The sequence below is a fragment of the Lontra canadensis genome, unplaced genomic scaffold (genome assembly GCF_010015895.1).
Source record: "Lontra canadensis isolate GAN:19392208 unplaced genomic scaffold, GSC_riverotter_1.0 scaffold4, whole genome shotgun sequence".
Classification (NCBI taxonomy): domain Eukaryota; kingdom Metazoa; phylum Chordata; class Mammalia; order Carnivora; family Mustelidae; genus Lontra; species Lontra canadensis.
Genome location: NW_022630998.1, coordinates 49,812,387 through 49,823,457, shown reverse-complemented (window position 1 = coordinate 49,823,457; position 11,071 = coordinate 49,812,387). Strand labels below are relative to the sequence as shown.

The 11,071-nt window shown below is 35.4% G+C and overlaps 1 protein-coding gene across 2 annotated transcripts in view; it reads left to right on the top strand.

Annotated features, from left to right (window-relative positions):
- Nucleotides 1-318: 318 nt before the first annotated feature.
- The window catches only part of RAB3C (RAB3C, member RAS oncogene family), a 289,717-nt gene continuing 278,964 nt past the window's right edge, over nt 319-11,071 (top strand). The window contains exon 1 of one of the 2 annotated variants that reach the window (XM_032850170.1): nt 319-618. In XM_032850170.1, the coding sequence (XP_032706061.1) occupies nt 601-618 (18 nt within the window). In that variant the 5' untranslated portion in view covers nt 319-600. Of the gene's footprint in view, nt 619-1,244; nt 1,439-11,071 lie in introns of those variants that run through there. The other variant, XM_032850167.1, reaches the window with a different exon arrangement.

Genomic DNA, 11,071 nt, shown 5'->3' with positions numbered 1-11,071 from the left:
ATAGCACACATCTGAATCAAATTAGGGCGAAAATAAGTATGACAAAAGTAAGGTTAGATTTCAAAACCATTTTTGAACTCATCCGGGATGAGTACCTTGTAACGCAAGGAGTAACTGAATTAAAGAAAGAACAGGATAACTTAATAGAGGTCTCCTATCTCATTCTGTGACGGTGCTTCTGGGCTCTGGTGATGAATGTGTTCATTTTATGTGACTTGCTTTGGGTAAATAACCCAGTGCCCTATCAGCTCTCCAGCCCGCGGCCAGCAGCGCTTGTGTGTGCGCGCTAATGACGGTAGAAGGTGCTTGGGGGAGGGCCTCGGGAGGGGCTGCCCAGCGCAATCTCGCCCCTGGCACTTGCTAAGAGATTCTCAGCTTTTTCTCCGCAGCTGGCACTTGAAGACTCCACGCTTTCCCTCCAGAGGAAAGAAGCCATCTATCTAAATCAGCTGTACTCTCCACGTCCCCCGTTTCTCCCTCCGCCAGCCGCCACCCCCACCCCTTCCATTGTGTTGTGCGTTTAGCTCAGCTTCCTGTGTAAGACCCTAACCTCATTTGTAGGAGCAGGCGTTACTGAGAATTTCGGAACCTCGAGTTGCAATGGAGCTGTACGGAAAGGTGAGCCGAATGGAGTTTCTCCTGCATGCTCTGCGCGAAACGTCGCTTTGACGGACTTTGGGGTGTGTGTGTGTGTGTGTGTGCGCGCGCGCGCGCCTGCCTTGTCAATGCAATTGTGCGGGTGAACTACTTTCTTTATGTGTGTGCTATTCATCATCTTTCTTCCCCGTGTTTGTTGAGTGAGATTGTAAAACCACCCCACTCTGCTTATAGATACATGTAAACTTTCCCGTTTCGGGATTAGGAGGTGTAGGGCGAAGAGTCCCAGAACGCAGCTCCGGTTTTCCTTGTATCGGGAATTAGCACAAGGTAGTGCGTTTCCTAACCAGAAAATCACAGTCTAGCCACGGAAATCTGTGAGTAGAAAGGGAAAATTCCCCGCTGATATGAGCTGGAGTCACTTTCTCCTGAGCCTCGCAAAGAAATTGGCTGGGAGGCTCCGAGCAGTCACAACCAGGAGCTATTCCAAGGGAGGCGAAGGGAGGCTCCGCGGCCAAGTCTGACTGGAGGAGCAGCCTCTTTAAATGCTTGCTTGCCGGGAGTTGTAGTTCAAGGCTCGCGGGTTTGCGAGAAAAACTCTGCGCGTTAAGACTACAAGTCCCAGGAGCGCTCGGGAATCCCGGCCAGTACGCGTGTGCGGCGCCAAGGAGGGGACAGCTCCGGTGCTGATGTTGGAGCCGGTTAGTGAACCCCAAGAGTGCAGAGTGTGGAACGTGGAGCGCGCGGGCTGTGCATGCTTGACCCAGCGCCCTCGCCAGCGCTGTCTTAGCCAGAGAGAAAGGACATTTTGAGAACAATGAGACACGAAGCTCCTATGCAGGTGGGTCTATACAGAAAGTATGGCTTCAGGAGGAATTGAGACAGATGCTTTCTTCTCTCTCCAAGCACAAATTGTGCTCGACCTCAGGAAGGTCTAGGTTCTGACTCGGTCTTGGGGACACCGTTGGGTTCCTCTGTGCTCTGCGGGGCTGTGATTGGGTTGTCTTGATGAGGGATAGAAGTATTTAATATCTTCCCAGGCTCCGCAGGGAGGATGTGAATGTCCGTCTAAAATGTAAACCCGAGCAAACAAAAGTCAGGGGAACAGGCGGTCTGGTATTGCCATTGATCTTCCCTCCTGGCTGGCCTGGTTTGTGATCTCGGTGCAAATGCAGTGATTTCAGGTTTGGGATTGCGAGATCTCTATAGGAGTCGGGATGGAGCGAATTCCACTTGGTTAAGGGCGCGTTAAGAAAGGCTAAGACAATGTTAGGGTCCCCCAAAGTCTCTTGTCTTCAATTAGGGTCCTAGTAACATGGGGGAGAATAATAAACACATGCCAGAGGCACGGCAGCCTTTAATCTCTATCCACAAAACTAGTTTACTCTGCGTTTTGGAGAACCCCCTCTGAGGTATCCTGAGTGGTGTGCCCATTTGTTTTACGTTCCGATTCCCCATTCAGTTAGGTTTGGTTACTTTGACTTTGGTGGAAAGATGCCTCTGCCTAAGCATGTTGCTTAGGCAGATTTTGTTTTTAAGTAAAAATGAGTGGTGCTTTCTTCTTTGTATGCACAACCAGTTAGTGCTAAACATCAACCTGTGTTCATTAATCTAGCAGAGTGATCCTGTTGCCTAACAGAGGCACTTTATGAATGGGGCTGAGAAGATAATGGAATACACCATTTGGAACATGTTGTCTCTCTTGAGAACCCACCTCTGCTGCCAAATCTAACAATATAAATATTTGTTTTTAATACTTGCTTAAACGCTTCCCAGTTGTTTTCTTCACAAATCAAAGACTTTAAACATAAGCTGGTTTACTTTTAATTTATTTTATAGGTTATGTGATTTAACAGTGATATTAAGTGGAAAAAATCTGTAGAATTTAATTGTTTGTTGAGGGATTATATAACGGAAGCCATCAAATTACATTGTGAGCTATTGAAAATATGATTTGTTCTAAAAAACAGTGGTCCCATTGTGTATCTTCTAATACCTCTGTTTGTGACTTAGCTTTTCATTACCGACCTGATGTGAAAGGAATCTGGACAGACAATAAAGGTACAGGCTGTTGTAATCAAGATATATTGGCTTATGATAATTTTCCATTACTGGGGGTACTGCCAGGAACTGACTGGCTAAATTAATCATATTTGATTATAAGTAAACATTGACAGTAGACTTTACAAGTAGATTGTTAGTATTTAAAGTCAACCTCATATACGCACTGAAGTCTATCAAAATAGATTACTAAAAAAACTATGCTGCATCTGAATTTCTATTTTCTTAGAAGAGTTGCTTAGAATGTTCACAAGGCCATTAAAATGTTATAGACTGTATGAAATTAATGCCTTAGGAAGAATTTAAATCATTTCATATTAACTAGGTAGTAGGCACTATAATTCTCTATTTTATTCAGAACTTCAATGAATTATTGTAAAAATAGGTAATAAAATTAGTTTATTAGTGGATAAAGTTATTTTTATATTTGTATTATATTTTATTCATTGGGCTAGATTTTTGAAACTTAAAAATTAAATGTCCAAATAATATAATGAATTCTATGTATAATTTAAGAAATCAAAGACTTTTTTCTGAGGTATATTTAATTAAAACACATTCACTGATTTCATTTAAAAAGTAAATTTTTGCTATGATGACTATCAGATTTTCAAATGTATTATTATTCAGGGTTTCAAATATATACAATGATAAGAAGAATAAAAACTATAAACATGCTTTTATTTTCTTTAAGTGGCAAGTAATGTCTCAGTACCCATACTTCTGGAATATAATAATTTATTCCAGGTGACTTTGATACATGAAAATGCAAGAAGATAAGTAGTTGACATTTCTTTTTTTTCCTTTTTTTTTTAAAGACTGAACCACATCATCATTTGAGATATATGCCTCCAAATTTTTTATGTCGTTTCTGAAAAATGAGTCACAAGCAAATCCTTATTTTATAGTTCATTTATCCTAAGAAATTCTTTTCCCCATTCAAAAATATTTAGTCCATTTGTTGATGTGAAACAAAACAAGCTCTTTAATTGCTGGCTTCTTTATTTATTTTCTTATTTCAAGGAAACGTTTAAAAATTATGTAATGTTTTCTTAAAAAGCATTTGATATGCTTATATATATAGCTTAGTGGTCTGTTCAAGGTATAAGTCTTTGATATATGAATATTTTCTGAAGAATATTTCTCTCTGAATTGAAGCAAAATGAGGGATAATTGTTTTTTTATAGTAACTATTAAAATAATACATAATGATAGTCTCTGATGTCTATATTTCCTTTGTGACTAAATAACTAGGAATAGCATTTGGTTAGTGTTCCAAATAATGGGTTAGAATTTTAATATAGGAGATGGTCATTTTGTGTTTTCTCATTCATTGAGTCCATAAATCCTGAAGGCCAAATGAAATGGGGACTAGCAGTGCTCATGACTTGAGGGCAAATCTCTGATGAACAAATTGTCATTTGATTCAAGAGCCAGAAATAAACAAATCCTAGTTTATTTAGTGCTTTGTCTGTGCCAAGCACCATTCCTTACATTCAGGTCTCATTGTGTGTGTGTGTGTGAGAGAAAGATAGAGAGAGAGAGACACAGAGAGAGAGAGAGTGTGTGTGTGTGTAAAACAGAAAACAACCCTAGAGGTCACCATTACCCTAATTACAGTAAGGTACTGGAGCTTATTAAGATTAAATAACTTTTCCGACATGACAGAATCAAAATCTGCCAGATTTCTGTCTAGAAAGTCCGGGTTCTTTTTCTATTATTGTGTTCCTCAAGAAGACACACAGAGGTGATGTAAAGAACAAGGACCCTATTGATATAGTTTGCTTTCTGTCTCTGGAATTTCAATTTCTTGCAGATATACTTATTTTCTTGCAGGACCAAAGTGGGATCCATTGTCTCTCGTTAAATGCTTGTCTTTAGTGTTGTTATCTATAAGCTTTTGGGTCATCTCATAAATGTGTAGCCTTTGAACTATTTAGGAAATTAAAACAAACAAACAAAGAAACATTTACCCTAAGCATGAAGCAGAGTGGAAAAAAAAAAAAAAAAAGGTTGTTTGACTAAAAATGAGGAGGATTGAAGAAAGAATATAGATGTATGCTAAAGATGAAGTTGAGGTAAAAGCTATAATAGATATTAAATACAGTCATGCTTTATACAAAAACAACTCACAAAGGATTATAATCTAAATATCACTGTTTCATTTGGCTATGAAATGACATGGCATTCTGACCAAATCTAACCTTGTCATGATCCCTTTATCTTTATAAGAAATGAAAATTTAGTCTTCACCCCTACAGAAACAGAGAAAACTCCTAGTTGACATAAACACTTTCTGACTCTATTTAAACAAATTCTGGAAGTGTCTTTCTTCTGTAAAAGAAAGTGGAGTATAGAAAGTGGCATTAACTGTAGTAAAAATAAAACTTCATGATATAAGAATCATTTTCCTTTTCCACTTTTTCAGTCTAAGAAGTTGTGGATTTATTACATGGTGTAATCACAGTTTTTCTTTGCCACTCTAAGCTCGTAGTGGAACTGAAAATTCCTTTCCTGGCCATCATATTCCAAGAAAAAAAAATATTTTTATGCGAAGGAATGGGTTTTCCTAGGACTGGTGATACACAAAAAAGACCCAACCTAACAAACAGTTGTGTTACCTCAAAAGTGTTGTATAGGTAAAGGATTATCTAACCATTTTCTTCTTCTTTTTTTAATTCATTAATTGGTTTCAGAGGGTCTACAAGAACAATCTTAGTAGGTAACCATGACATGTGAAGATGAAATCTTTTAGATTTACTTGGAATTAGGTAGATTTCAGAATTTTTTCATTTATTTACAGTTTTTAGATATTAATGTATATTGAAATACACAAATCTTAAGTGAACAATTTTATGATTTTTGATACATGGATATACCTGTGTAACACACACTATTATAAAGATATAAAACATTTCCAACCAATCCCAGAAGTTCTTTCATTCATATTTTTTTCTAGTTAATTCCCTGACTTAAAGTCTTGACTCTTTTTTAATCATAAAGCAGCTTGATTTATTCTAGAACTTTATGTAGTTCTGTGAAACGTACAATAAAACATGTAGTAGAACATGCACTATCTACTCTTGAGTCTTTCTTATTTTGCTTAGGATAATGTGTATGGGATTAATCTATGTTGTCGCGTGTATCAATAATCACTCCTTTTTACTGATGCATATTATACTTTTGTATTAATCTACCATACTTCCATACTTGTAAAATCCATTCCCCAGTTGGTGGATTTTAAAAGGTAATTTCCAGTTTGGTCCTGTTATTGTTAAGGCTATAAGCAGTATCATATTGATCTTTTGTAATATGCTTTCATTTCTCCTGGGTAAATACCTAGAAGTAAAATTGTTGGGGTAAAGGGTAAGTGTATGTTTAACTGTAAAAAAGTCAAATGGTAGTACTTCTTACTAGCAATGTATGAGCGTTCCAGTAGCTTTACAATCCTCAGCATATGGTGTCAGTTGTCTTTTTAATTTTGGTCACTTTAATGGGTGTTTTGTGGTATCTCACTGTGATTTGAATTTGCATTTTCCTGATGTCCAGTGATTTTGGCACATTTCCATGTGTTTACTGGTCATTTATATAACTACCTTTATTAAAGTTTTCTTTAACCATTTGTTCTTATGGAAGGTTGTTTTATTGTTTACTTGTAGGCCTCTATATAAATTTGAAACTAGTTCTTTGTCCGATATATCTATCTATCTGTCTATACATATATATATATATACACATATATATATACACATATGCATATATCTAATGTGTTAATATATTAATATAAATGTATATATTTAAAAATATTTTCTGTTAGTCTGTAGCTTGAATACTCATATTCTTAATAGTGTCTTTTGATGAATTTTTTAAAAATTTGGACGAAATCTAGGTTATTCATTATAGATGGGCTCTCTCTCTATGTATATCTGGACTATACACTTCCTTTGATTTGTTTGTCTTAACTATGTCCCAAGACCTTGCTACATTTATTTATTTCTAGTGGGTTTTTTAGATTGCTTAAAAATTTCTACAGAAACAGTAGTATCATTTGCAAATAAAAGCAGTTTACTTCTTCCTTTCCAGTAACCTCCTCCCCCCCCATCTTATTCCACAGAGTAGGATGTCCAGTACAATGTTGAGTAGAAATGAGGAGTAGACATCCTTATCTTGTTCTCAATCTTAGGGAGAAAGCCTTTCATCTTTCACCATTTAGTAGGAACTTAGCTGTAGTTGTTTTGTTGTTGTTGCTGTTGTTGTTATGGGTACGATACCCTTGTTATACTGAGAAAATTTCTTTTGATTGCTAATTTGCTGAGAGTATTTGTTTTTAGCATTCAATGCATGTTGAATTTTGTCAAATATTTTTCCTGCATCTGTTGTGGTAATTGCATAATGAATGTCCTGTATCTTGTTGCTTATATTGATTTATTGATTGATTTATTTTTTTAATGGCTGTCTTGTTTATTAACATCCCCAGCTATCCCCCTAACCTTCCACCCTTTCTCTTTGCGTACCTCCTTCCACTACCACCTAAACCCTTGGAGTTGGGAATACATTTCTAGAGGGTCCTGTTTTTTTTGTGTTTTTTTTTTTTTTAGCTTTTAAAAAAAATTTTTTTAAATTAATATATAATGTATTATTTGCCCCAGGGGCACAGGTCTGTGAATTGTTGGGCTTACACACTTCACAGCACTCACCACAGCGCATACCCTCCCCAATGTCCATAACCCCACCACCCTCTCCATACCCCTCTTTCCCCGGCAACCCTCAGTTTGTTTTGTGAGATTAAGAGTCTCTTATGGTTTGTCTCCCTCCCGATTCCATTATATTGATTTATTTTTTAGTTAATCTGGCATTCCTTAGATAAACCCCAGTTAGATATGATGTATGGTTTTTTCTATGTATCATTGGATTCAGTTTGATCATATTTCTTTGAGGATTTTTGCATTTAAATTCATGATGGATATTGGTATATGATTTTCTTGTAATGTTTTTATGATATTACAATATTGGAGTTATGCAGGCCTTTTAAAATAAACTGAAAAGTGTTCTTTTCACTACAGTTTTCTAAATGATTTTGGTGTCTAAGATTGGTATATTTGGGTTCATAAAGTATTTGATAGACTTCATAAATGGAACCATTGGAACCTGGAGTTTTCTTTGTGGAAAAAAAAGTTTTAAACAACTTCAGTTATCAAAATATATACAATATCTCTAACATTCAACTATCTATTCTTTTATCTATCTATCTATGCATTGGTTGATCGATCTGTCATCTATAATTTTATCTTCCTTTATTATACTGTGGTATGCAGAATAGCTCCCTCCTTCCTCCAAGGATATCTATGGCTTAATCCTTGAAACAATCCCTGGAATAAATTATATTACATAACAAAAGGGACTTTGCGGATGTAGTGAATGTTACATACTTTAAAATAGGGAAATTAATTTGGATTATCAGGTTGGTTCAGTCTAATCACATGAGTTGTTAAGAGCAGAGAAGTTTCTCTGGCTGCAGTCAGAGAGATGTGGAAGAAGGGAAAGTCAAAGATTTTGAACCATGAGACTTGTTGGCTTAAAGATGAAGTCAATATATCAAGAAAATAGACATCTCAGTCCTACAACCACAAGCAAGTGAGTTCTACCAACAACCTGAATTGGGCTTAGAGGTAGAATTTTCCTTAGAGCCTCCAGGTAAGAACCAATCCTGCCAACACATTGATTTTGGCATTGTAAGGCCTTAGCAGAGTGAGTGGTGTACCCAGCTGAGTCACACTGTGTCCAGACTTCTGACTCATATGGTTATTGGGTGCTGTTTTAAATATCTGTTATAGCAGCAGTAGAAAGGTAATTATGCACATATATGTTTTCTATTTCATTTGGGGTCAGTTTTGTTAAATTTTATTTGTTGCCTAATTTTTCAAATTTACTAACAAAGTTATTCAAAATATTTTATTATTATTTAATTTTTCTAAGATCTATAATGATATCTCCTCTTTAATTTGTATTTTTGACAATTTGAGTTCTCCCCCTCTCTCTTTCTTCGTATGTTACTAGATGTTTATCAATGCCATTATTATCCTCAAATAACCTTTTTTAACCTTTGCCTTTGTAAACATTTTTGTTGCTTATTTTATATTTTACTGATTTGGGCTGTTTATTTGTTTATATAAATTTTTTTTTAATTTATTCATTTGAGACAGAGAGATACAGAGAGAGAGAGAGAGAGAGAAAGAGACCACGAGCAGGGGGAGAGGCAGAGAGAAAGGATGAAGCAGGCTCCTTGCTGAGCAGGGACCCTGATGCAGGACTCAATTCCAGGACCCCGGGATCATGACCTGAGCTAAAGGCAGGCACTTAACGACTGAGCCACCCAGGTGTCCCAGATTTAGGCTTTTTAAAAATAACTGTGTTACTTATACTGTAGTAGGACCTTTTCTTTATCAGTCTCCTTAGAGTAGAAATTTAGATCACTGAGTTTAAATATTTCTTTTTTCTAATAAACATAACCATGTAAAATAATAAATCTCCATCTAAGTACTACTTTAGCTGACACTCATAAATTTCTGAGTGTAGTATTTGCATTGTATTTTATTTCAAATTCTTTGCTCCTTTCTTTGTGATGTTTTCCTTAATCCATGGGTTTAGGTATGTTGTTATTTTCCAAATATCTGCTTATTTTCCAGATATTTTATTGATACTGAAATCTAAGTAATGTCTTTTGCAACCAGAGAATATACTGTTTAAGATTTCAATCTTTTGAAATTTTTGGACTTGTTTTTATGCCAGAATGTGGTCTAACTTTATGAACACTCTATGTGCATTCTGCATGTGGCATGTGAGACACAATCATTGATGAAGTCAATTAAATCATGGTATTGTTTGGTGTTGCTAAAATCATACATATTCTTACTGATTTTTGGTCTAATTGGTCTAATTACTTTATCAATTACTGAGAAAAAAAACCCCAATTATGATTTTTAATTTATCTATTTCTCCTTTTAGTTATTTCAGTTTTTACTTCATATTTTTGAACTTCCTCTTATGAGATATACACACTTTGTAACTGTGTCTTCCAAAAATTTTTCCTTTTTGTTATTGTGAAATGTTCCTTTATATCTCTGGTAATGGTTCCTTGTCTTAATGTGTATTTAATCTGATATTAATATACTCTTGCTTTCTTACCAGTGTGCTATATATATATATTCATATTTCACTTTTAATTTCTATGTGTCTTTATATTTAAAGTATGAGTTTTGTGGTCAGAATAGAGTCGAGCCTTATATTTTTAGCCAGTCTGGAAGATCTCTGCCTTTTAATTGAATTTTTGTCTGTTTTCATGTGTTACAGTTATTGATATGGTTGGATTTAAAGTTACCTTTTTGCTATTTGTTTTTTATTTATTCAATGTGGATTTTTGTTTCTCTGTTTCTTCTTTTTTGTCTTATTTTGCTTAATTACTTAATTACTTACTTAATCCTTAAGTATTTCATTTTATTTCTACTGTCGTGTTTTTAATTATACATGTTTGCTTTTTTCTTTGGTGTTTATTCTAAGGACTATATTCTGTGTCTTCAACTTGTAATATATTCTATGTAATATTGTATTAGTTCACATAAGTTACAGTAACTTCTCAAGAATAGAATTTCATTTACTCATCATTTATGAAACTGTTTCATATATATTACATCTGCTTTTGTTACAAACGCTCTATATGGTTTTATAATATTAGCTTTAAACAATCAAAGGTTTTTTTAACAGAAGAAAAGAAAAACGTGTATCCATTTTTACAGTTGTCCATTACCTATTTGCCATTTCTGGTGAAATGGCATTTGCCATTTCCGTAGAAAGAATTGAGTTTCTATCCCGTGTCATGTTCTTTCAGCTTGAACAACTTCCTTTAACATTTCCTGTGGTACACATCCACTGGCAACAAATACCCTCAGCTTTTTGTTTATCTCCTTATAGTTTTTATTTTCCCTACCTTTTTTTCTTTTCTAAAAATTATTTTTATTAACATATAATGTGTTATTTGCCCAGGCATACAGTCTATGAATCATCAGTCTACACATTTCACAGCACTCACCATATCATATACCCTCCCCAATGTCTATAACCCAACCCCCCTCTCCCTACCTTCTCACCCCCCAGCAACCCTGTTTGTTTTGTGAGATTAAGAGTCTCTTATGGTTTGTCTCCCTCCCAATCCCATCTTGTTTCATTTTTTCCATCCCTACCCCCTAGCCTTCTGCCCTGCTTCTCAAATTCCTCATATCAAAGAGATCATATGATAATTGTCTTTCACTGATCGACTTATTTCGCTCAGCGTAATACCCTCTAGCTCCATCCACGTTGTAGCAAATGGAAGGTTTCATTTCTTTTGATGGCTGCATTTTATATATATATATATATA